A 27,250-nucleotide genomic window follows, 5' to 3' on the forward strand; every position below is an offset into this window, starting at 1 on the left:
AAATTAACTGAAAATTATTTTTTTAAATTTGGTATTTTCCACAGTTTCCCTATTTTGTGTAAATTACAGATAACTAGTCACAGACAAAAAACGTTTATGTTTGATTGTAAATTTTTACTGTATTGAAATATTTTAAAAGTTGAGGATTGAAAAATTGTCGTTTTGTTTGCAGTTTTGTTTATTTACAAAATAATACACAGTAAAATAACATTTTAAAAAACATAATCTTAACCCAACAAAATAAGAAAAAAAATTGTAAGTAAGATCCGCCTTAAAAATCTGTATTATTATATTCATTTACAACAATCAGCTGTAAAATTGCACTGTTTTTACTATATTTAAATCCCCAAAATATTGCTTTCTATGTATTTGATGTTATTTGAATAAAGTTACAAAAAGTAAAGGAAAATAATACATTTGTTTTTACAAAGTTTGACTATAAAATTTCACAATTTTTATCATCATAAAGTACATTGATTTGACAAATATGCGCCTTTATTGTCTCAGTTTTTTGTAGTTATTTTTTTCAGATTTTTTTTAATTTTTCTGAATTTCACAGGTTTTCAAAAAAAATTTTACATGTTCTTTTTCTGGCATCCTTGCTGCCAGATTTTTTTATTTTTATTTTTTACAGTTTCCCTTTTTGTTGTTTTTTAATTGTGTACAGTAATAATTCCTCTCCTTAGGCAAGAATTAAAGTAGTTTTGATCTCCAAAGGACTCTTCACTGTATCTTGTTATGGATAAACTGTATATGTAGGGAATAAAGCTCTTAAAAACAGCCACCTACTGCGAGCACATTTTACAAGCAGAGGGCTGGATGGAAAGGGGGATGCAGTCAGGCCTTTTTGGGGAAATATCTGTGTCTGGTTGCTTTGGACTTGCCAGATAAGGCCAAGTCGAGTGGAACGCAGGTCCTGGAACAATAACAAACAGTAGATTTATTGGTACTGGCTGCAGTGTGTTTACAGAAAACACCCTCGTGCAGGAGCTGATAAAAGCCTGGACATCAGCAGAGTTCCCTTCACACACAGCAGCGTGAGCAAATCATCTTTCTGCCGTCCGGTTTGGCAAACAGGCCGAGCGAGTCAGCGACAAGGTAAAAAATGAAGCTGAGGGGGAGAGCTGGCAGTTACAGGAGCCCCACACATGTTGGCTTATCAGGGAGTCGCTGTGCAACACATGGACAGGATGTTTCTGTTGTCACACTTCCTACAGAACCTTTATCGCACTGATGCTTTACGAGCCCCATAAAATCCTTTTTTATTAACCACAAAATGAAAATAACCAGCCGGATATTCTCTTTAGTTAGTTTAAACAGAGCATTTATTTTAAAGTAACAAAAATATAATGTATGAACTGCAAATCAGAGCTTTAACCATGAAAAGAGAGCCAGTGCTGGAGGAGTGTGGATATTATCTGTTACATACTGCCACCTTCTGGTTAATCATAAGCTTCACTACAAACATACGCAGACAGTGTGGAGCCTCGAAAGCATGATTTACTGATAAACTGTTCAATTTAAAAACGCTCATACTGATTAATAAAAAGAGGATGCCAAATATGCATTAATGAGCTCAAATTTGATCATAGAAAAATTTTAAAAATGACAGTTGTTTTGACTGTAATGACATTAAAATTGCAAAATTCAGTGCAAAACCGGCTTAAATGGTACTTTTTTATGTCTGTATCTTGTACAAATCCATCTTTCAGTACATGTGTTACGTGCTTTAACATTTCCAAGTTTAACCTCATGATTGTTATCTTTTAAAAATGCCTCTCTTTAAAGCTGCACTTCATAGTATTCTTATGTTTGCATACAATGGGCTAAATTTATAAAAAGCAGTCAATCGTACTAACAAACATACAAAAATATCATTTAATTCATTTGAATCAAAGCAGAGCAATAACCAAGTGGACTGAAAAACAATTAAAATTACGCAAGTTTTTGGTCTGTGCATGCCAAATATGTAAACAAGTAATAGTTTTCAAATTTGTTATAATCTGGTAATGTTGGCTGCTGAGTATTTTGCTCCATTCATCACCCCCTGGTGGGTAAAATCAGTAAAAGTTGCTTTAATTGTAAATCAAGTAAAGAGTTTGCCCACTTAGAATGAAGCTGATAGAGGCAGCAGCAGCCTACACACAGGTAGTGTAATTTATCAGAAATATTTGGGTTAATCTGATGTAATCAGTTTGTACGAGCTTTTTTAACATGTCAGTTCAATGATTGATAAAGATTAGAACAATATAACATATCATACTCTGCTTTTGTGCCATTAATGACAATTTTCTGAGTCAGTTTCATTTCATATGCTGTCATAAAGGAAAAAGATTAAACAGTTTTCATAATATGATGTGAGATCAGAAACACCATAAACGTGAATCAACAGGAAAACAAGCAACAAAAGGGGAAACATTTTCAAACTGAACCTTCTTGTACTGTCTTTCTGCTGAAAACATACCTACAGCTTTTTCAGAAAGTAAATCTCTTGATGCTGCATGTTTTCCAGGAGTCTTTGTCAGTGGTGAGAGAGAGGTCGAACAGTGAGGGTGACATCGACGCTAGGCTGAGGGAGGATGTAGCGTTCCTCCCTCAGCAGGCGAAGCACGATGTCCTGGTTGTCCTGAGGCCAGCGGTAGATCCTGGTGTTCCTCAGCCAGCTGGGGACGTGATTCTGTGACGCACAAAAACAGGAAGTAGAGTGAGTCAGCAAGTAGAGACTGCAGTGAAACTGTGGGTTTAGGCAGCTCCTGTATTTCAGTCATATATGCCTTTTTCACTGTGAAGAAGAAAAACAAATTGTTTAAAAAATGTGAAAATTTAGTAGAAAAATAAGAAAGAAAATGTTGGAATACTATGAATAATCTGCAATGTGAAAAAAAACTGTGAAAATAACAGAAAATATTTGTAAAGTCACTAGTTTTGTTGTTGTTTTGCTGATTTAAACACAGACAAACTGTATAATTTCATGGTAGCTCATTGTAAAAGTCAGTTGCTATTTGTAAAAATACAAAATATAGATTTTTGATATGGACAATAATTACAGTTTTGGGTTTTGTTTTTAAAACAGTATTTACAAACATGTAAAATTATTTCTTTTTCCTGTAGTTTTAATATACATACTGTTAATCACTACAATGGTCAGAAACTGTAAAAAAAAACTAAAAAAAAAAACTAAAAAAACACTAATAAATAAAAAAGAATCAAATAATGTTATTTTAAGCTGTTTTAAATAAAATAAGAGTGTACTTTTACAGGCACATATTGTAAAAGAACAAACTACATTCTGTAATAAAAACATAGACTTTTCATTATTGTACATTATTGACAGTTTTGGCTTGTTTTTTGTTATTTATTTTTACGGTCAATATTTATTCAATTATTATTTCTGCAACTTTACTAGATATTATAATAATAACAAATAAAAACACTTAAAATGATTTTCCTATTTTTCAGTCCTTAATATGCACACATATTCTTTCAAGTGATGAAAAATATCTATAAAATAATTATATTTTTGCTGATTTTAATACAGTAAAAAATAGGATAACATTACAATAGGAAATTACACACTTTTGTGGACAGTCAAAACACCTGGTTATTGTGCAATTTATTACTTTTTTCTGTGATTATACCAGATATTATCTGTAATTCAAAGAAACAGGGGAAAAGTAAATTCAAAGTGAATTGTTTGAACAATGACACTTAAAAACAGTTGTGAAAAATCTTTTTAGTTTCTTTTTTTTAAAATTTTAGACAGTGTGCATGTCTAATGTAAATTCATATGCAGTCACCCTCCTTCTTTTCTGAATTTCCCTCTCAGCTCACTGCTCATATATTGAATTTGTCCACCAAATTGTTTGAGAACATATAACCAAAGACGTTTGCAGATTTGTTGTCTCTTTTTGACTAATAAAGTTATTTTTAAAGACCCTAACTGAGCTAATGACAACTGATAATCAAAACTGTGACAATAAAACCATTACACTTCCCTGTTCATATCTTGTCTCCATTCGTTGTGTTTATTTTGTACCATCTGAACCATCATTCTGTAAAATACTATAAAAACAACTTTATGCCTGTAGAACAATACAGATACAATTCCATAAACTATATGAACATCTGAATTGATATTATTCACAGAGTGTGTTTGAGTTCATGTTGAGCATTTAAATGCAGCAGTGGGAGTCAACTCCTCATTTAGCATTTCACTGAGTGTTGTGCTCATGAACATTTACATTTATGCAATTAATTTAAGTGCACTCATGGAGACTTATCTGTGTAATGTGTTATCTGCACCGCTTCAATATATTAGAATTTGTTTTTTTGACGATTTAGCAGAGCAACTACAGCAGTAAATCCAAATACATCACGCATAGGAAAACATTTGTAGTTGTAAAATAGCTTTAGTTGACAGTTATTTAAACCTGAAGGAATATGCTGTACGAAACAGAGGAATATTAATGAACATTATTATAAATACTAGCATTCAAACGGCCGGTTTTCAATTAGTTTTAGTTACTGCTGATAACCAACGAGCCCGTCACAACATTAAAACCACCTGCTTTGTAACAACTCAGACCAGTCGACATGGAATCTATAAGGCCTCTGAAGGAGTCCCGAAGTATCGGGCATCAAGAGGTTAGCAGTGGATCCTCTAAGTCTTGTTTTTTTTCAGCAGATACTTGATTGGTTTGAGCTTTTTGCCTTCCTCCTCAAACCATTCCAGAACAATGCTTGCAGTAAGGCAGGGCTGCCATGAAGGACTGTGTATGGTCCACATCCATAACAACTTCTTCAGATAAACAACGCATCCGGTGGGCCACAAGATGTTAAAAAAAAAAGTGATTCATCAGATCAGGCCATCCTCATGTTTTCATTGGAGGAGCTTTTAGCAGCAAACATGGAAACTCAGACCGGTCTGTAGCTCCATAACCCTATATGCACTGTGCTGGAAACTCTGACTCAAAAGTTACTCACAGAAGAAATATTAGCAAGATCTCGTATTCACTGGAAAAAGATTGGAATTAATTTCCCCTGGAGAGATATTTAACAGAATTTCTGCATTTTTATAATATTGGCAAAGTCTCATTTCTGCTTCCATTGTCCTCCCCCGCAGGTTCTTCCTACCAATTTCAATCCTCCATCTATGATTATTGATGGCTTTAACAGTCCAATAGACAATGAAGTATCTACTACTGTGTGTGTTAGAGACTGGATGTTAAGTTGTGAAGCACTTTGTGTTCAAACGCCTTTCTATCATAACATCACTGAGGTTTTCAGCATTTTATACTACAGTAACTCTTCTGGCCATAATGACCTTTGGGCAGCCTTGATCCTGTTATTGCTTTGCTGATCGTCCCTCTTCAAACCACTTTTGGTAGATACCAACCAGGAACACCCAACAACACCTTATGTCACAGAGATGTTCTAACCCAGTCATCTGTCATCATATTTTGGTTCAAAGTCTCTCAGATCCTCACACTGCCTAATTTTTCCTGCTTTCAACACACCAACTCAAGAACTGACTGTTCACTTACTGCCTCATTCCTCCCACCCACTGACAGATGCTGATGTAACGTGATAATCTGTGTTATTCACTCAACCAGTCAGTGGTTTTAATGCTGTGGCTGACATGCAGCAGATTTAAGTATCCTTCTGAGGCGGGTGTTACTGTGGCTTGTGACATTAGCAGTAGCTCTGCGTTATTCAAGTGTTCTTTTACAGTGTGGCATTGAGACAGCCCTGAATGTGAAGCTGCTAAATATGATTCCATCATCCTTTAATGCCACATACCTGCCATGTAAAAATGTTTCCTGTGGAAAAAAGCCAAACCCCAAACTGAGCCATCATCTCAACTCTCCTGGTATGCTGTTTGTTTTCCTTCTGTTCCTTTAACCTCCAACTTAAAACAGTCCCTTAAAATCTGGTCTTAAATAAGGCATCATTTTGAATGACATGGGAACTTCCTCTCCCCTCATTTATATGCAAACTGCCATTTCCATCCCTCTCTATTAAATAGCTCCTGTCAATTAAGGACTCATAAAGTCCTTATAAAAATGAAAGATCGCTATATTGATGGCACATCCTCCTCTTTAGAATGACTACACAATAAATCCAACCTGCCTCAAACCCACAGATTCGCAATTATATTAAATCAAACATAAGTACATTTCCTAATTCATCTAATAGCACCCAGATGGAATCTTTGTTTTGTGGTGATCGTTTGTCTAAGGGGGTAATATCATACATAATTATCATATATATAATTAATTGGAGATATTCCTTGTCTTTCTGAAGTCCATTTGGGAGATGGTTTAATGTAGAAGCAGTGGATAAGGGCAGAGGAGGGCGTTCAGTCCGCCTCTATATATACTAGTGCAAAGTTGTCTGCACCATCTTCATTTGTCAGAGGCTTTCTAAAGGCTCCCTAGAATGTATTATTACGTAGATCCTTTGTATGATCATTGTCAGGTAATTTCTGGCTTATATATATATAGATAACTCACTGACAGACCCTTCCTGAGTCTAGTTCTGTCAGAGATTTCTGTCTGTGAAAGGGAGTTTATACATCCTGCTCCCACCTTGTACTTGCTCAAAGGAAATTGTTGGATTTGTTGAGTTTCTCTCTGTAGTATAATAGTTTAAGGTCTTGATCTTACTAGTGCTTACTTACTAGTGCCCTGAGATGAAATGATGTAAACTGGCGCTGGTGTATTTTCGAAAGGAAACTTCTAATGAAACTTCTCGGTTCATCCAATCACAACAACATATTTTCTGTTTCACTTCATATAGTTGCTAATTCTTACCTTAGTTGCACTTGGAAACAACACAGGAACCAGTCTAAAGTTCAGGCAGCCTTGTTGGATGTACTCATTTTGAATCTGTGCCAACAGGAAAAGACAATCAGTGTTGACATAAATGTTTCAATCAGTAATACAAGTTAAAAATCAAAACACAGTTTCCTACATCTTGTTAAAATTGAGAGCATCTATGTTCCTGTTGTTACTGTTTCATTGAATTTGGCTCTAATGATACACTGTAAATACACACAACTCTTACAAGCATTCAGTGCAGCCTGAAGAATATAATGCTTCCTGGATGGACACAGTACTGAAACCAAAGTCCATTTTCTATATCGGTAATAGTAAAAGTATTGTTCATTTAATGGTCCATTCTTTGACTGTAAATATCCCTGACCTGCTCCGGGCAGCTTTAGCTTTGTCTGAGGGGAACCTGGGTAGAGCTAAGAAATGAAATGCCCTGTTTTCAGTTCTCCAGGAGCCATTTCCTCATTCTCCTGTCCCCACCGACATGTAGGAGGAGGTCATTCAATAATGTAATCACAAGAGGGCGACATTGCAAGGAAATCTTCCTGCCAGCAGGCCCACCTGGTTGTGGATGTACTTGGTGTGCAGGCCGTGCTCGTCGCCTCCGACTTCCTCCACGTCCCGCTTGTACTTGGGGCTGATGACCACGATGATGAGCACCGATTTCTATCAAATGACATCCAGCTGTCACGCTTTTTTTCCCTCAAGACGACTCTGCACATTGCTCAGAAGTCACACTTACATCATTCAGAAAGCTGTCCATCCATTTGGTGATGCCCAGTCGTTGGATTGGACTATCAAACACGTCAATCTGTGGAAACAAAAGCAGAGTGTGAGTGTTATTAAATGTCTGCGTGAATTAAAGGCTAATGCAGATGTGACAAGACTTACTGCTGGGTTGAAACCTTGAGCGATGAGAAAACTGACAAATGCAAGTATATCTTCGGCTGTGTCCACTGAGTATGTGATGAAGACATTCCCTGTCAACGAAAAGCCATGAAACATCCTTAACAAAGGGCAAAAACTTTCCATATACATGTTTATTGGAGTAGGGTGCATCTGCAGACCCAGAGGCTGCATATTCAGGATCAGCAGTTGTAGGACCACACGTCCACGACTGGTTGTTTAAGTGTCTCCTACTGAGTTGGATCAAAGACCTAATTTCTTTTTTTTTTTTTTTTTGTCCTGTCCGGCAACAGAGCAGGCAGAATGAGGATCTGGCTGCTGCATTGTGCCATACAAGTTTGCTTTTCCAAGGGGAGTTCGTAAGTATAAGACTCCCCTTGATACTGTACAGTAATTTATTTAGATTGAATACTTGTTGATTAGTTAAATATACATAAATTTGCCGGACCTGACAGGGGAAAGGCAGGAAGAAAGAAACGAGAAAAGGAGAAAAAAAACAACAACAAGAGGGGATAGTGAAGAGACAAGGAAAAGTGCAAGAATACAATTATCTTTCAATTGAAACCGACACAACAGATAACAAGCTAGTACACCTTAACAAAGACACACCGGAACGCATCCTACGGGTTTTGTTACGAAACACAGCTTGTAATTATTCAAATCATCTATGTGAAACACACAAACTGAGGAAACATGTCTTTTGATATTTTGGCACCAGGACAAACTTAACACCCCACTAGACAACATGGTTGCTATGTTCACATGCAGAGTACGGTGCAATTGTGACTGTGATCATGCAACTATGACCTCTGACCTCCGTGAAGGCCAGAAGCGGGCCCGAGAGCCCACAAGACCCAGGCGAGCCGGCAGCAATCCCAGAGCAGAGATCCGAGCCACCAAACCACGAGAACGACCACGGACCGGCCCGGAAGGGGGCAAAGGGAGAACCCGGCCAGGACCTCCAGCGCCCAGCAGGACCGGGCCCCAGGCGACCAAGATCGGCGGCCGCCGACCCCGCCAGGGGCCGGAGGCCCAGGGCAGACCCAGCACAGGACCCCGGGCCCCAGGCGCCAAAGAGGCAACCCCTGCCCCCCCAGGCAGAGGGTCAACATCGCCAGGGGAACCAGCCACCCCAGACGGCCACCCGGCATGGGCCGGCGCCCCCACCGCAGCCCAAGATCCAGGGCACCCTGGATCTTGGGCTGTCTTTAGTGACTAAGTGCAATTAAAACCTGAGAGGTGAGCCATCAGAGCCATCTGACCGCAATAAACAACAGTCATAGTGTGAGTACTGAATGTGAATCAATTATTATTTGTTTACCATTAAAACAGTTCAGATGTCTTCAGTTGCACAGCACAGTTCTCCTTAACCTTGTAACCAGCACATAAATACACAGTTTATCTAAATGCAAGTCTAAGTAACCAAGCGAAATTACAGAAAGTAGTATTTGGGTGAAACAAACCTATAAAATTGTATATACTTGGAGGTAAAGTACTATTTTGTCTTTAATAAACCCCTGAAGTACTGTTTGGGAGCAATAAACCTTGAAAACTACAAGTAGTAGTTTGAATGGAATAACCTTTCAAACTATAAGCACTTGGATATTAAGTAGTTCTTTGTCTGGAATACTCCACAAATATAGAATTAAAATTACAAGTAGTGTTTTGAGTGTAGTCAGCCTTCAAAACTGTATACTATGAAAAAAAAAACTGACACAGAAATGTGGTGTACCCTGGTATTAGTGTTGGAAGAAGTATTCAGGTCCATGTTGGCGGTATTTTACAAGTCATGGAGTGCAAAAAACGCAATGTCGCCTCTCCTGTGAGACCTTTGGCTCTAACATGTCAACAAACAGCTGGATTTATCCAATAGTCAGATGCGAATTAGAGCACTTTCAGATACACAATGCCTCATTTGCATATTCAAACCTGAAATTTCATGTCTTATTATAACTAATCAACAGAGGAAATTTCATGGTATCTTTTAAAGTAAAAATACTCAGAAATCACAACAACAAAACCGATCGTAAGGAGAAAGTCCTACATTCAAAAATGTTACAGAATTAAAGTTAGCTTAGAAAAATATGCTTTAAGAACATGACTCAAGTGAACTGAGTAATTATTTAAACATCATTTTATGATAACTGGAATGTAAAATTAGCAGAGTTAGCTATTGTGTTGTTGTGTTTGGCTATCATCAATAGCAGCTGGTGGCTCTTTTTGAAAATGAAGGGTCCTATGAGTGCGGTCCTGAAAATGCAGCTTTGCACACTGTTGCTTTATTCAGCGATGTCACTTACTGCACTCCTGAGGCAGGCTGATGGTCTTCCTGACCTCCCCCGTGGCTGCTCTCAGATCTGCCTGATTGGATCGATCCACGCTGACCTCTAGCATCACGTCTCTAGGGGGCGCTGCACAAGCAGGCAAAGATCCACGGGGGACATTGGGAGCATTTCTGTGTTGCATCCCATTTTGTCGGGGGATACTGTGGAGGCAAATCACAAGAATCATTCAGAGACTCACCCGTGACATATGTGGAAAATATTCTATGAAGCGATGCTGAGCATGTTAGGTCATAATGACAAACAGTAGTTGGTGGGGTTGATGCTCCTGGGCTGGACCCGCAGGGTAATGATTGGGATTGTGATGACCACGGTTGTTATTATGATGGAGCTGATGGGCTGGAGGGCAGCAGGGACTGTACCACTGCACTGGCCTGTGACCTGCAGAGAGATATGGAAGAGCAGACATGATTTTCTAGTTTTGGATGGTTTCCAGTTCAGCAGTCATGAAAAGCAGATTCGACAGAAACACAATGAGCAGCAGCCAAATGACAGAGAACAGTGTAGGGGAGGCAACTCTCAAAACTTCATTCAGCACAGATGTTGTGATTGCTGTATCTGTAAAGAATCAGGTTTTTGTCCTACTTAGGGAATGCAGTCTTAACACATTTAGCTTTCTGAAGGCTAATTGATATTTATAGACTGTTGCTGCCTGCAGCCAATATTTTCAATATCATACTCACGAAATAAGTGATACAATTATAGCTTACTACTAATGACACTAGTTATGATAGTTTCCATTGAGAATTACACAAAAGAAACAGATTTCTGGTAAGATTAAGTTTTTGTCATTTGGGCGAAGTGGCTCTATAAATACATCTATTACTACAATTATCATTACTATTTTTACCACCTACTGATCAGTACTGTGTTTTAAAGCAACAACAGTAATCTCTGTCTGTATAGATTCTCACTCTTCCATGTAATGATAATCTCTACATGGAGGAAGTGGAAATCACAGCACTGAACTCGTTCAGGGGAAAAATCCCAGATATGTGGATGACACATGAGTCAAAATCAAGGTCCAAGAAGTAGAAGCCTTCACAGAACAAATCAGCAACATCCGCAACAGCAACATGAGATTCACAAACAAGGAAGTCAGGGGGGAAAAAACTGCTTTTGTTGGACTGTGCCATTCACACTGAGGAAGACAGAAGCCTTAATATATACAAGAAGTTTGCCCAAAACCTAAACACATGGACCAATATCAGCTTCTTTACGAGTGTAAAGAAAAGGTTAAAAAAGTAAAAAAAAAAAAAAAAGAAAAGAAAAGAAAAAAAAGGAGCATATTCGAAAACCTGTGGCTATCCCAGCTGGACCTTCATTAAGATGAATGGATGTATTTAGATGACCAGCACAACAACATTCTGGACAACATTCTTTTCCTATATGTATCTGAGAAACTTCGAAGGATTTTCTCCGAACACGGCATCTTGATAAACTTTAGATCCAGTGACACTGAGAAAAAAAACTGGTTCACCATAAGGAAATAACTGTTAAACCCAAGCTAGGCAGTGTTGCAAATGCAGTACATTACAGCAAGGAGTACACAGACCTATATATAAGTAGACACTAAGCAACTGCTCCGCAAGTGCATGGCTCAACATTCATGGCTCAACATATGAAACCAGCTGCTCAGGACAAGACTCAGCAGTTCATCTCCATCTAAAGGATAAAAGACCCTCTTTGGAAGACAGCAATGATCAGGTTCTGGGCATACAAGATAAATGGTTTGTGAAATCAGCTAAGAAAGTCATCCCTAAATAAAGGAGAGGGTGAATGACACCACTTGTTAGGTACTTATGATGCACTCCTAAGATCCTTCCCCAGACAGTTTCACCACCATCAATGCACTGAGTCATTTATCGCCTGGCAGTTTCACAACCATTCACACTTGGAGGCATGGAAGTGTTGGCTACGTGATTTGGGGTGAGAATAAATACATTGGACTCCCCATTATTATTAGATTTTTTATTCCTAAGTGCTTCAATAGAAGGGAACTAGAATGCCCTCTTTGATTCTTAAGGACCTTTCATCTCTCATTCAAGAAGCTAAACTTCTTCAAGAACCAAGGAGTGAGGTCTAGCTTCCTTCTACTGAAGCACTTAGAAATAAAAACCTAATAATCTCTCATATATTTCAGAATCAGACTTTTAGATCCTTTAATGAAGTAAAAGAAGCCTGCCTTCATTACAAGTATTCTTATCAAACTATACAGAGCATTATATCTCATTCCGTCTGACATACATTAAATTGTAAACACTGACATATCAGTGTGTTTCATCGGCTTCTGGCCGACCTAGTTTTGACCATTTTACACTTAAGTAGTTCAGTCCAGTGGTTTCCAGTAGGGTCCCTAGAAAAGACTACAAAATAAAAGTTAGAGGTTGTGGGGTGATTCGTGTGAGGACAGAAAAAGGAGAAAGAAATTTCTGTTTTCGCAAAATACTGGATAATTTTACCTCTTTGAGTCTTGCACAATAACTGAAACTACCTTTCAAACTGAAAGAAACTGCTTTTATTTGTTGTATATTTCTAACGTAGATGTCTTTTGTGAATACATGATTTGAAAAGTATTACGAAAAGCAAAGTGTTGAAAATGTGTCATGTAAAAGAAAATAAAAGAATTGGGTAAGTACACCTGAAAATTCAAGTTAAATTTGTTACTTAAGTACATGTGTTCTCCATACTGACCCTGACAGTCGCATGCTTTCACTGATATTCAACTCTCATACTGACCGGTCACATGTGTTCCTGGGTATTGTGATGGAGTGTGGTCATAGGGGTTCGATTTGAGTGTAAGAGGAGGCTCCAAGGATTCCTCCATAGAGCGACCATAGTGTCGGTTTGAAGGGCCAGCCAGGCTACTCCTGTTATCAACCATGAGGTCCGGTTCATTCAGCAGTTTCTGCTCTCTGAGACCATGAGGCCAAATGTTTGCGCGGTAGAAAGGGTTCATATATCCTGAATGTGGCACTGGTGCTGGGGGCATGAAGTGTGGATCCAGAGCAGCATGATGGCCTGATCTGGGTTCAGGCTGGTAGTGGCTTTCAGGGAGTCCAACACTGCACGCTGCCCCCTGAGGAGGCTCATAGTTGTATTCCTCTGGCCCTTTGGTGGTCTCTTTACACTGTGTGCAAGGGGGAAGCCAGGCTAAGTCCAGATTGGTGGACGTCATCCTCTCATCCATCTCAACAGGTCCTGCCAGCAAAAGCAAAAAGAAAAACAGGTTTACGATTCATTGGGAGTGACATTTTGATAGATGAGTTGGATTTATGAGGGCTGTGAATCTGACAAAGGTTTAGTTTTCTTACCTTTGAAAGAGTCCATTTTGTCACCAAGGGAAAGTGTCTGTGGCATGAAAATGAAAACAATGTTCTCGAAGTTTAACAGAGCATGACACCTTAAAGAGACACACACACACCAACAACACCTCACAAAAGAACAAGTGGCATGAAAAGAACTGCAGTTTCGAAGTCAAGACTAATAAACTAAAACTGTCACTGTTGTAGAAAATGCAAATCATTCGAAGTGAATAAGAAAATGGAAAAGTATTAGAATGAACAGGATTCTCAGGAGTTGTATTTACACAGCTTTTTTCTGTCGTCGTCACTGAATACTTTGAAAAAGTATATGAGCCTTTGTAAGTGGGTTGGAATGTAACACGATCACGGTGAACTAGTACAAAGGTCAGAAACACTGATCTAAAGCTATGTCCTCTTAAACAACAAATACAAACTTTCTCAAAAGTTTCCAGCCTGTTCTTTCTACAAATCCACACACAGAAAACAAATCCAAACAAGACTGTGCTCCCGCACCTACCTTCACTTCAAACTGCTCACTCCCCAGCCACAGCACAAACCTGTTCTGGCACAAACAGGAAACATTCCTGCTGCTTGTTCCTTGCTGTCTTATGCAAAGCTTGAAAGTCTCGTGACGTTTATGCAAATACTGCAGGGCACTGAGTCCAGGACGTCCAATCAGGTTCCTTCTTCAGTCAGGCAGGTACACCGCAGCCAGGTATGGTTTAACTGTTCCTTTGATTGGAAAGGCGTCATGTTTCATTTTTTAATCACACTTTTTGGAAAGCAATAAACTGAGCTCAGTCAGAAGGTAAACACTTGACATGTACAGGAATAAAACATGCAGTTTGTATGAATTTAATTACAGTACTACAGGGTGAGCTTTGGATAAACAATGACACATTTTCTATGCCACATAAGTTAACGAGTTCTGCATAACTTAGAAACCACAATTACATACTACAAATTAACTTCCAAATGCCTTTATGAACTTTACTGACTACACCCTTGCTGGAGGCTCTACATAGCATAAACAGTAGAAAACAGAAGGATGTAGCAACCCTTATATCAGCCATTGGTTTGTGAACTTCAGTTTTGAAGCTTTGAGTTTGACATTTGGTCTTTTGAAACGAGACAAAACATGCAAGGAGTGGACACTGTGCACGACTATACAGTACAACAGCAACCTGTCAATCACAAGGTAGCTAAAACATACCCTGCTTTATTTTCTGTTTTACTCTAAATGAGACTTTAATTTACAAAATTAACATAATTTTATACTGAAGGAGACATGAGTACAGTAATAAGAAATATGTGAACAAAGGTAACAAATTAAGGGAGAAGTATGGACATTTTCTCATAGACTTCTATATAATCCTTACTATAACCACAGGAGTCGCCCAATACTGGATGTTAGAAACAACTCAGGTTTAAAGCACTTCCATGTTTGCTTTGCTTCTAGAGATTATTACCATCTTTAGAATGCAGTCACTGGTACAGAGTGGTGCTTTGAACTAAATGCTAACACTACCATTCTAACAGTCCCACAGTAACCATATGACCACGTGCCGATGTTTAGGACTATGAATTTCATATATCATACGAAATTCATATATAATTTCATATTTCATATGGTGTTTTTTTAATGTTTGAAACTATAATAAGTAAGTCAAGCAGTCAATGCCATGGATGAACATGACCACCTTGAAATTACAGCATACTGATGACAGTCTCAAAAACAGAGGTTTAGCAACCCAATAATTCTTAAGACCTCAATTGTGAGCCTTTTAGTAATTTTAAATAGAAATCATAAAGTCACTATACACACGTGGACAAAATTGTTGGTACCCCTCAGTTAAAGAAGGAAAAACCCACAATTCTCACTGAAATCACTTGAAACTCACAAAAGTAACAATAAATAAAAATTTATTGAAAATTAAATAATCAAAACAGCCATTACTTTTGAATTGTTGATTAACATAATTATTTAAAAAAACAAACTAATGAAACAGGCCTGGACAAAAATGATGGTACCTCTATAAAAGATTGAAAACTATTGGACCAGAGTGACATGATTAACTCAGGTGTGTCATTTAATTGACATCACAGGTGTTTCCAAACTCATAATCAGTCAGTCTGCCTATTTAAAGGGAGACAAGTAGTCACCCTGCTGTTTGGTGAAAAGGTGTGTACCACACTGAACATGGACAACAGAAAGCGAAGGAGAGAATTGTCCCAGGACATCCGAAAAAAAATTATAGACAAACATCTTAAAGGTAAAGGCTATAAGACCATCTCTAAACAGCTTGAAGTTCCTGTGACAACAGTGGCTCACATTATTCAGAAGTTCAAGACCCACGGGACAGTAGCCAACCTCCCTGGACGTGGCCACAAGAGGAAAACTGATGACAAATTGAAGAGACGGATCGTTCGAATTGTATCCAAAGAGCCCAGAGCAACCTCCAAAGAAATTAAAGGTGAACTCCAAGGCCAAGGTACATCAGTGTCAGATCGCACCATTCGTCGTTGTTTGAGCCAAAGTGGACTTCATGGGAGACGACCAAGGAGGACACCACTGCTGAAAAAAACTCATAAAAAAGCCAGACTGGAATTTGCAAAAATGCATGTTGACAAGCCACAAAGCTTCTGGGAGAATGTCTTTTGGACAGATGAGACCAAACTGGAGCTTTTTGGTAAGGCACATCAACTCTATGTTCATAGACTCAAAAACCAAGCATACGAAGAAAAGAACACTGTCCCTACGGTGAAACATGGAGGAGGCTCAGTAATGTTTTGGGGCTGCTTTGCTGCATCTGGCACAGGGTGTCTTGAAAGTGTGCAAGGTACGATGAAATCTGAAGACTATCAAGGCATTCTGGAGAGAAATGTGCTGCCTTGTGTCAGAAAGCTTGGTCTCAGTCGCAGGTCATGGGTCTTCCAACAGGACAACGATCCAAAACACACAGCCAAAAACACCCAAGAATGGCTGAGAGAAAAGCGTTGGACTATTCTAAAGTGGCCTTCTATGAGCCCAGATCTGAATCCCATTGAACATATGTGGAAGGAGCTGAAACATGCCATTTGGAGAAGACACCCATCAAACCTGAGACAACTGGAGCTGTTTGCTCATGAGGAGTGGGCCAAAATACCTGTTGACAGCTGCAGAACGCTCATTGACAAATACAGAAATCGTTTAATTGCAGTGATTGCCTCAAAAGGTTGTGCAACAAAATATTAAGTTATGGGTACCATCATTTTTGTCCAGCCCTATTTCATTAGTTTGTTTTTTTAAATAATTATGTTAATCAACAATTCAAAAGTGATGGCTGATTTTGATTATTTAATTTTCAATAAATTTTTATTTATTGTTACTTTTGTGAGTTTCAAGTGATTTCAGTGAGAATTGTGGGTTTTTCCTTCTTTAACTGAGGGGTACCAACAATTTTGTCCACGTGTGTAGTTATCATGATACATAATTTGGGAAAATGAATGTTTGTCTCTGAATAAATGGAAAATTTAACCAACTGGTGGCACAAGATGAAAAGACGGGGATCACTAAAGTCATCCTCTGGGGACCACGAATCTCTGTACAAAATTTCATGGCAATCAATCAAACAGATGTTGAGATATTTCAGTCATTACCAAAATAGTGGACCAGAAGGCACAACATTAGAATGGCTAAAAATCAGAAAAAATATTATGGGTTAAGTTCACAAAATAATCTTAGTTCTTTTTTTTGTGTAAAGCTACTATTTAAGACCAAGAATGAACTTCCAGGGTTAAAGATGAACTTGTTCTTGGAATTCCTTTCTACTCCATCTGTTTGAGATTGATTAGCACCACTATCCCAGGGTTGCTGGAAGTCTTATGATCGACCACTGAGAAGACTTTCATGGTAGTTTGGGTGAGGACAGAGCCCAGCTCACGGGCCTTCGAATTGCAAGTCACCACCCGGACCATCTCCCTCCGGAAGCACCGGCTGACCATACAGTAGAGCAGGAAGTTGGTGGTGGAGTTTAAGTTCTGCAGCATGTTGGCTAAATCTCCAGCCATGTTGATGGGAATGCTGTAGTCATTCCTGTTGAAGCTCTCGTTGTTGTACTGAGTCCTCAGGATGGAGTACGTGACAAACCGAGGCAGACTGAGTACAACGAAGGTCACGGAGACGGTTCCCAGCAGCAGAATGGTTCTTCTCAACATCCCCCTGGTGCTCTTCCCGTGCATAACGCGACGCTCCTCCTTGGTGAAAAGGTTGCTGGCGCGGCACAGATGGTAGCTGATGAGGGAGTTGAAGATGATGACCAACACGATGGGGATACCTATAGAGAGGAAGGTGGCTATCCACACTAAAACTGTAGAGTAGGTCTCATCACGATATCGACACCTGGGTAGCGTCACGTTCTTCCCGTCCATGGTGAAGTCCACAGGTATGACAACGTTGATCCAAGCCATAGGTACAGAAACCACGTGGGACACCAGCACAATAGCGATGCAGGTCAGTTTGGTGACCCAGGCCTGGGAGAAGTGGTTTTTGGCTGCCGTGCTGCGGAGGATGAGGTATCGCTCAATGGTAAACACCACCACAATCCAGGAAGAGCTGTAGAGAGCTCCATACTGCAGGAATCCCAGAATGCCACACCAGGGATGGGAGTGCCAGAAGGGCTGGAGAATCCAGAAAGTGAGAGTGAGGTCGATGAGAATCACCCACAGCACGTAGAAGGTGTCCACGATGGCCAGACAGCTCAGGTAAACGATGGCTGTGTTGGACATCCCACATTTATGGAAACAGATCATGTAGAACGTGAAGAGGTTTGCTAGAAGAAAAGACAGGAACAAACAAAACTCATTCATCTGTCTGGACTTATATGACTTTTCACTCATGATCATCGAATAAATAACCCTGTCTCCCAAAATTTACATTTTGTACACGGCTGACATTCATTCTCAATTGAACGGGTTATGAGTAGAATGGTCTAACCCACCAAAAGTCCGAACTGAGCTTTATACAATTTCTGTAATATTTTATAGTTTAGAATGTACTTGCAAAGTGGGCTGACCCACAACCCAAATACAGTGTTACAATGGCGCTTCCCATGTTAGACCATTCTTGAAAGCAGAAACTTTGAACAAATATTTCTCAAAAAAACTACAGAAAGTGTATGAGACCACTCTGTTTCCAAACCAACCAATGACACTTGGAGAGAAATGTAATTTTTTTGCTGGATTACGTTTGTGTGAAGTATTCCAAATGTGTTTCAGATTAGTATATCTTTGCTATTTATGTTTTTCATGTGCTGTCAGTAATTCGGTCAGTAAGATGTCTGATGCTAGTCATGAGGGTAATTTGAGTGAAACCAAAACAATAAGCTAGAAGTGGCTAAAAGGCTTTGTAAAGCTAAAAAGATCCCTTTCCCATTAGATTTATTTTACATTAAAATACTTAAATGCAGTTTTCATAAATTATTTGTGGTTGTAGCTTACTGATAATCTGTTAGCCTAGCATGGCCTTGCTTGGTCAAAATGGAAAAAAATAAAAAGTTTAGCTAGCTGGTGCATTCAAGAGATACATGAATGTTTTATACATTTTTGTAACTATAAATTTTCACTGCACCCAGCAGTTAGTAACGATTTTCTGTATTTCTGTTTCTTCATTGCAAATATGTAACATATAATGGGTTTAAGCTCATTTATTCAGCATACTTTTTCATTTTTTGTTCAGATAGGCTAACAGTTTTTTAGAGCTAAGCAAGAATAATCACACCATTATCGCTCCCTGAAACACACAGATATCAATATTTCACCTGAACTTGGGTTTGTTTATTCAAATAGGAGACTTTATTGCTTTATTGACCTTGTAACATTGTGACTGCTGGTCTGCTGTTTTGTTAGTGAGTCATTAAAAGATAAATAAAGGTCTAAGTGAAGGCAGCGGGTCAGAGGGTTCACCCGTTTCATTTGTATTTGAGCAGACAAAGCAATCTAAATGTGATTTGTTAACATCAAAAAGCCACTGTTATTACGCATTATTATGCAATCACAAACCAAACACAAAACCAACCAGGGATACCCATGATGCAGAGTAACGGGTAGTATATCTTCTGTACGATGACGAAGATGGTGATGCTGGCTCCCTCCATAATTCATCCGCCGCTTACATGCTAATATCTGCAATAAAGTAATTACAAGTACAGAGAACAAATACTGGTGAGAGGCTGCATTGACGTGTGAAGCATTTTATGACACGATTTACTTCCTGAGGATATTTAGGTGAAAGTGTCATCATTTAAGTTACGAAAACTGAAGTTTTCCAGCTGTTGCACTCCGTAATTTAAGGTGATGAGTGCATTTAAATTTTTTTAAAACTCTGTTTTAACTTGTTTGCAGAGATTACTTAACTTCCTAACAAAAACAAGTGACTTGGCTCTAACATGAGCCACTCAGCTGATGACTCACAACAATCACTCGATGGACGCTGATCCGTCTGCTTTGGGTGGGTCTCACCTGGAAGTCACTGAAGAGAAGGAAGCTTTGGAAGGTTTGTTTGGAAAGTTGTGATACTTTTTCAGCTGTTGTCTGCCTGGGAAGTTTCAAAAATGCATTGGATAATAACAGAGCAAAAATTTACTGCCATCTTGATCTAGTTTCCTTCATTCTTTTTTTAATAGACAGATACAGGCTAAATATCTCTATCCTGGTTAAAGTTCAGTCCTGAATATTAAAAATGGACTAAATCAGACATACCTGGTGTGTTTAGGACCTCCGTGCTGTGTTCCTTAAAGCTATAAACGTGCCATAAAGAGAGGAGTTCTTCCATACAGGCGCATCCCAGCAGCTTATGGCTCCACAAAGATGAGGCGATTGATAATATGAAGGCGGGATCATGAGCTCCAGCTACTGCTGCTATAAAGCTTCAGGAGGAGGGAGTCACACCGCCTGGCAACCTGAAGGGTATGTTCCTAAACACTTCATGCCAACTGCTCACAAAGAGACTAAACAATGAATGAAAGCATGTTTTTTACAGTCAGCAAATGGAGTTCTAATAGATTGTTGTCACAGGCTGTCTGCTGTGTATTTTGGGAGACAGCCCATCAGTTAAAAGCTAAGCTTCTGGCAAACCAGTCATCACTTTATTGATCAGAGAACTAATTCTTTCTTTAGGACACAGGCTTGTGTTACTTTTTCCCAACAAACAGTTGAAACTAAAAACAAAGCTGCATGAATGAAACTAAGATTTTAAGAGCAACAGAAATCACAGAGAGATTTTTGTTCATAAGTTAGAACTAATTCCTGGCAAATCTGGAAACTACAAGACAGACTGACTCTCTGCCAATGCAAGGAAATGTTCGTTCCACATAATATTTACAGGTTAAAATAATAATTGGATAATGTTCATTTTGTCGTTTCTTATTATAGTGTTACTTTTAAACTGACAATTCAGTAAGAAAATGTTGGCAAGGTAAAACCATATTTTCTTACTGAATTGTCGGTTTAAAAGTAACGCTATCCTCGGTAAAATTATGTTCGAGCATTAGCCAAAAGTGCAACTTTTATATACTTAATCTTCATATTTTGTGCAAAAAGGTGGATTACTAACAGGGCAAAGTGTCCCAGATACCCAAAAGGTCTTTGTTCACTACATTTAAGTTGTTTTTTGTTAATTTTTTACATTTCTGATTCATTAGTTGTCACATCACTATCACCCTAGCATTAATAATACAGTACAGAAGACTTTTGGTGGTTGTGGTGGGCGGTCAGAAGTGACCCAGTTGCATCACGCCAGCTGGTTAATTGACATATGGCATGAACAAAAAGTCTTTTTCCCAAGTGTAGAAGATTGAGACTAATGGCAGGCCTGGTTAAATGGATCTCCAGATGTTACACATGGAGACACTAGCAGATAAAATTCATATATAATAGACAAATGTGTGTGTGTGTTATCGATCCAGATATTCAGCTTAGCCATAGTCTGTACATAAAATATGGAAGTAGCCTCCAGGTCTGAGAAGTAAAGGCACTGCAAAAGTGACTAAAATGTGCATTCTTTCCAACAGTCAGCAGGGGGCGCCTCCTCTGGCTCCAAAAATAAATCCGATTGTATAGAAGTCTATGAGAAAATAACACATCCAATTAAAAAAAAAACAGTCAAATCCCAAATTGAAGGCTTTAAAGCAGGAGTGCACAAACTAGCAGGTAACGTCACAAACGCTACATGAGATCAAAACAAGACCGAATGTTGTCGATTCCGAGACGAGCCCGAAACCTTGAAAAAAAAAAAGGTTGCAGGTCACAGTTGAAGCACACAAACACTGTCATGTTTAAAAAGAAGTGTCTTGGAAAGAGTGTAAAATGTTTATTGGTCTTTTCTGAATTCCAAACGCCAAATCACTGAATAAACAAAACGAGTAATGTTAAAAAATGGAAATGAAAAGATACAAAGGAGGGAAGTTAGCGACACTTAAAAACCATTTAGCTGTACAACTGAAAAATGAGGGGTTTCCATTGGCCGTGAAACCATCTGCATTAGGACCAGGTCAGGGCTGGGTTCAGTTCATGACACATTCAGACCTTGTTCTTATTGTCACCTGAATTTGCCCCCAGAGTTCCCCTGAATGTACAGTACAGCTTAAAGGATCACTTAAAAGGGCTGAATAAAAACATACTCTGTAAAAACCAAAGACTCAATACTGAATATAATCGTGTCAGTAAAACATAAAAGCAGAAGTAACTCAGGAGGTAAGGTGGTCCAGGTTCAGCTGCAGGCTCGAGAGAAGGTCGTGCAGGAGATGAGGTGAAAAGCCACAGTTTGCATCGACGTCCCTCCGAAATTAAGATTCCCGATGACGAGGTGAGGCCCCGGAATGACAGCTCAAATAAAGATAGACTTCTTAAATTAACTCCTTTCTCTTCTTCCAACTAAACAAAATAAAAAAAAAACAAAACACTTGTGGTAGGAAGACGGAAACATTTCCACCCGAATCTTCTCAAATAAGCGAGGAGGGATATGTTCAAAAAAATCCATACACACTTGGCTGTGATTTTACAAAAACATGACATGTGGTTTGTAAAAGAACCAGCAGTAGTTTAACAACTAGCGCTCTGAGGAAGCTTTAATGGTGGGGAGGAAGAAGAAATAAAGCTGATGGAGATCTGCGTCATGCACATCTGGAGAAACCTCTGCAATACTACATATAAAAAAGTCAAGAATAAAGCAATGTTCTGGGGGTGAATTTTCTTAGATGTTATGGGAAATAATAAGAAAAAAAATATATCGAGGCTTCCAAATTCAATCTCTAGAAAATAATCGAGGCGCTACAGTATAATACAGATTAAGTGTGCCTGCTCAGGTGCTTGTCTTCCTTTTGCCTCCATCGTTTTTATCATCATTATTATTGTTTTTGTGCAGGAGAAAATAAAATCTCGAACGGAAGCAGACAAACTAAAACAAGCTTTTCTTATTTACACTGAATACAGGTGTTTCATTGCGTTAGCACGACCCCAGTTAACGCCGTCCATCCATCCACTTCCCTAATTAACAGAGTTCAGACTCCAGGGGGCGCCTCTGAGACTGAAGGTTGTGTTTGTAGGAGTTGGAACTGAAATGCTCGAGCTGAGCTGAGGAAGCTGTACAGATCCCTAAAATGAAAAGGCCCGGCTGGGAAGGCTCCAGAGTCTTTTTTTTTTTAAACAGAACTGCTCGGGCCAGTCCTGCCCCCAGCCCCCGGCCGACCCCGAGTCCCGGAGAGAGAGGAGAGGAGGCGGGTTTAGAGGTTGTCCCCGGGCTGGTACTGAGGCTCGGTGGCTGTGAAGTAGTCCTCCAAGAAGGCCTGCAGGTACTCGAAGGTGGGCCGCTCCTCGGCGTCCTTCTTCCAGCACTGCAGCATCAGCTCGTGCAGCGAGCTGGGGCAGTCCTGGGGGCACGGCATCCGGTAGCCCCGCTCCACTTGCTCCAGCACCTCGCGGTTGTTCATGCCTGAAAAATCAAACAAACGCTGAGGGTGAGTGAAAGCACCCAGGAGCTCTTAAACAAATCGATACGAAAAATCCAAGGAGACCAAACACTTTGATTTAGCCCTGATGACCTTCAGCACAGCGACTGTGAGCCCTGAAATCCCAGAGGGAGCAACCTTTTCTTCACATCTTCAGCCTGCAGAAGCCTTTAATTAAGATGAGCAGCTCGTGTTGGAATACGCTCTCTGGCTTTTTTTCCCCTGTTTAAAATTAAACCCTACAAATGAAGGAGGAGCAGAACGGGGCACTTATGAGTCATACTCAGGGGTTAAATTGGGCAACCAATTCACACAGGAACAGAACTCTAGTATTCACCTACCATCTGATGAGATGTTTGGTCAGAAAAATGAACCAAATCTGAGCAGATAAAAAGCACTTTATTCTATAAGCTTCGTTTCATATTCCAGTTTCTCTTTGGAACCAAATCTTCTGTTCTCACGATGCTGATGATCAACAAACTCTGTGTTTTAAATAAAGTTTAGAAAAAGGATCAAATGATGATCCGTCAGACGGATTGTAGATTCACCATCGAAAGTCTTTCAGTTCTTCAGCTGAAGCAGGAGAGTTATCTTGTCAGAGCACTGTGGCTTTATTGTGATAAACTAAAATCCTAATAATTCATTTCCAAAACTGCTAAATGAGACACTAACGAAATGCAGGTAAAACTGAAGAAACTAAGCCAAAAACCCAGCTAGTCTGGCTAAACACTAACTAGCTAAATTTGCTGGGTTTGGGATTTTCACGCTATAAACAAGCTTTCCAGAAAATTTAGTTTGTCGTCTTGCTCCAGTGGTTATTATGATGATAATAATTACATAAAGTTGAATTTGAACTGAAATAACATTCATTCTTATTGGTAGATTAAGAATTTTTCTACTTAATTAATTAGTTGTTTGGGCTGAAAATGGTGAAAAATGTTGATCAACATTTCCTAAAGCCCCTGACGATATTCTCAAAGGTCTTGGTTTGTTTTCAACCAAAAGACATTCAGCTTACAGTCACAGAGGAGTAAAGAAACAAGAAAATATTCCCATTTAAAAAGCTGGAACCATAGAACTTCGATTTTTTTTTTTAGAGAAATACTCAAACTGATTACTTGATGATGAAAATAGCTGCCTATTAATTTAACTACTGACAAATAATATAATATTTGATTAAGTGCAGGTCTATCTTGAGTATTTATTATGCTACAGTTCCTTTTTCCTGACTTCTGTTCTAGCATCCAGGCTGCTAGCTGTTAGCATGCTGCTGCTCCCTCGGCTCTCTGTCTGCTAACCTTCCTCACTTTCTCCCTGCAGCACCAGCAGCCCACCAGCACCATCTGGTCCAACATGTGTTTCCCTCCCTGCAATGGAGCTGCACTCCACACACACCCGGGACGGCCTCTCCCATTCTCTTTCTTTTCGTTTCTGGTAGAAATTTAACTCGTCCCAGAGGCCGGCGGCAGTAATTAAGGGTTATCTCACATTCTGGCAGGGAAAAACGAAGGTTACCCAAGCGAAGAGGAACCTTTTACTCCCATTAACAGCAGGAGGGGCCGCCTGTTGTCATAGTAAGAGCTGTGTGTGTGCTTTGGTAACAGCTCAGTGTTTCCTACGAGGCCAGACTCTCCTCATCGGGCGGCTCAAGGTGAAAGCCTGTTTAACTCCGTCCTCACCTGGGTAAGGCACCCGACCCTTGGTGACCAGCTCCGTCAGCAAGATGCCGAATGACCAGACGTCCGACTTGATGGTGAACTTGCCGTACAGCGCAGCCTCCGGGGCGGTCCACTTGATGGGGAACTTTGCACCTGGAGGGGATCAGCGACACGACATTCGCATTAATGAGCAGAGCGATTCTGTATCGGCAGGCTAATTCACACATAACCTGAAACATGCCGCCTCCTCTTCCATGTGGAAAATACTGATTTTCTGCAGTGCCGCCTGACTTTCAGAGATTTGCGGCTTCTCTTCCTACTTTACAGACTGACTCCTTCAGTTTATTCATCAAAAGAGGTGATACGGTTAAACGTATAAGCAAACGGTCCGGTTTTTTTTCATATCATATATCAATTAAGTTTTATTAATACCCACAACTGCACATCCCACTTTAATTTACCGCCCTGATGCCTGTTAGTGCTGAACCATTTGTTGTAAAGATCTAATTAAGATTTTTCTGACAGATATAGAGCTTTTCTAAATAAAGCTTTAGTTCAAAATTTGCAGTGAATAGACTTGAAGTCACACAAGGAGAACGACATGCATTTGTAAAACCGTTGACACAGCATTCTGCATAATGTATATGTGAAAACGCAGCCTTTGCGATTTGCTAATTGCATTGATTTGAAGTCAAATAAGTGGTTAGCGCTTTTACCCGACACACAGAAAACGAGTAACAGAAAAACGAGCAAAAACAATGTAAAACAACGACCATGAAATAAGTTTGTGGGATATTTTAATAAGAAACAACATCAAATGCAATGGTTTTTTTCTCACATCCAAAGGATATTTAAAACTACATTTAACGTTTTAGAATATTTCACCTTTAAATTCTTTCAAAGCCTGAAAATCTGAGCTGAGAACAGACAATGTATTTAAATACATCACTAAAGAAAAATACTAAAGCTGGTAAATGTACATCTTTATATCAGTATTCCTTTTTATCAGCAGCAATAATCTGTGCAGTACTGTACTAACTAACCAATAGTAAACCTTTAGTATTAATGTTACTAACCTGCCTTTTTGTTATTTTATGTTGTTGGATGTGAGCTGCTGAACACTTGAATTTCCCTTGTGATTAATAAAGCATCTATCTGTAATGCATCAATAATTACAACACAAAAAATACATTACTATGAAACATGCCCTTCTGTATACAAAGTACTTTTGTTTTTGTTGCTTTACGTATATTTTGATCTTAATATTTTACTTCAGTATAAGTTTTAATGCATAATTCTCACTTGAAATAGAGTTGCTACAGATCAGCTACATGTTTCTCTATTATACTGTCCAGTCTGACGACCAGAATCTTGTCTCCACACGGTGCTTTCTTTCTCTTTTAAACTTTAACTCACTACACTTTACAGATGTCATCGACAGCATTACAGCTACAGTGGCGGTCTGGAGTAAAAACCTCGGCGGCAAATATAAAGTAATGTTTATTATTCCTCTCCAGTAGTATGTGGCACAGAACACACGACTGTTTAAACTGAACTACTTAATGCAAAAGTCAAGCAGAAAATAAGAGTTCAGGAGGTTAATCACATGTACAAACAAAACAACAAAGTCAGGCTGAATGCCAGCTGAAAGCATCTGACAGCTTTTCAAGACGTCTGACTTTTCAAAACTAAGAGTACCAACTACAGAGATCCAACAACATGTGGTGCTCAAAATGATTTCATCTGGTAAAGGGGGGGTGGAGAAAAATCCCAATACTGACGACAGCATTTGCTGAGCAATGACAAACTGTAATAACAGAAACAGCTGTTATGAGCTCAAACTAACCAGTGGGGAGATGACGAGATTTACAGTAAACTGGATAGTTTCCTTATTAACATTTAATTTAACCCTCTGAACCCTGAAGGGCATGTTATCTTTAAAAAATGACATCATTTATTAAAGTCAGAAGTTGTAAAAACAGAAAGAATCATCAGATTTTGAACGGTTCTTGAACTAATCACCTGACGTGCTGTTCAGTCAAAAAACAACCAAAGCTAAGCCTAAAATCGTATTTCAGCAGAAAAACTTCATCATACATGCCTCATTTAAAAAGAAACCGTTTGGTGCAAAAATATTCCATAAAAACCCAAAAAATCTGCTGTCATTAGTGAAACTAAAAAGCCATTAGTAAATCCACTGCATGAAACGGTGACATGACAAAA

General features: G+C 39.1%; 3 protein-coding genes across 9 annotated transcripts in view; all 3 read right to left on the bottom strand.

Annotated features, from left to right (window-relative positions):
- Window positions 1–1,414: 1,414 nt before the first annotated feature.
- traf3ip2a (TRAF3 interacting protein 2a) lies at window positions 1,415–15,249 on the bottom strand. Its single transcript, XM_022216478.2, has 10 exons — window positions 13,904–15,249; window positions 13,396–13,432; window positions 12,821–13,282; window positions 10,327–10,462; window positions 10,040–10,224; window positions 7,725–7,813; window positions 7,576–7,644; window positions 7,395–7,499; window positions 6,813–6,887; window positions 1,415–2,677 (listed from the first exon to the last, which is right to left on the bottom strand). Exons 2-10 carry the CDS (start codon window positions 13,409–13,411, stop codon window positions 2,522–2,524), a joined length of 1,293 nt encoding a protein of 430 aa, XP_022072170.1. The 5' UTR covers window positions 13,412–13,432; window positions 13,904–15,249; the 3' UTR covers window positions 1,415–2,521.
- A 1,574-nt stretch (window positions 15,250–16,823) lies between these two features.
- LOC110966982 (probable G-protein coupled receptor 139) lies at window positions 16,824–21,613 on the bottom strand. The gene is made up of 3 exons (XM_051960712.1): window positions 19,837–21,613; window positions 19,442–19,548; window positions 16,824–18,197 (listed from the first exon to the last, which is right to left on the bottom strand). Exons 2-3 carry the CDS (start codon window positions 19,518–19,520, stop codon window positions 17,194–17,196), a joined length of 1,083 nt encoding a protein of 360 aa, XP_051816672.1. The 5' UTR covers window positions 19,521–19,548; window positions 19,837–21,613; the 3' UTR covers window positions 16,824–17,193.
- Window positions 21,614–21,718: 105 nt separating this feature from the next.
- fynb (FYN proto-oncogene, Src family tyrosine kinase b) overlaps window positions 21,719–27,250 on the bottom strand; it is a 112,130-nt gene continuing 106,598 nt past the window's right edge. For all 7 annotated transcript variants that reach the window (XM_051960708.1, XM_051960705.1, XM_051960701.1 and 4 more), the window contains 2 exons: window positions 25,049–25,180; window positions 21,719–23,353 (listed from right to left, as the gene is read on the bottom strand). In XM_051960708.1, coding sequence (XP_051816668.1) covers window positions 23,145–23,353; window positions 25,049–25,180 — 341 coding nt within the window. In that variant the 3' untranslated portion in view covers window positions 21,719–23,144. The remainder of the gene's footprint in view (window positions 23,354–25,048; window positions 25,181–27,250) is intronic.

This window comes from Acanthochromis polyacanthus, chromosome 16, assembly GCF_021347895.1.
Source record: "Acanthochromis polyacanthus isolate Apoly-LR-REF ecotype Palm Island chromosome 16, KAUST_Apoly_ChrSc, whole genome shotgun sequence".
Lineage (NCBI taxonomy): Eukaryota > Metazoa > Chordata > Actinopteri > Pomacentridae > Acanthochromis > Acanthochromis polyacanthus.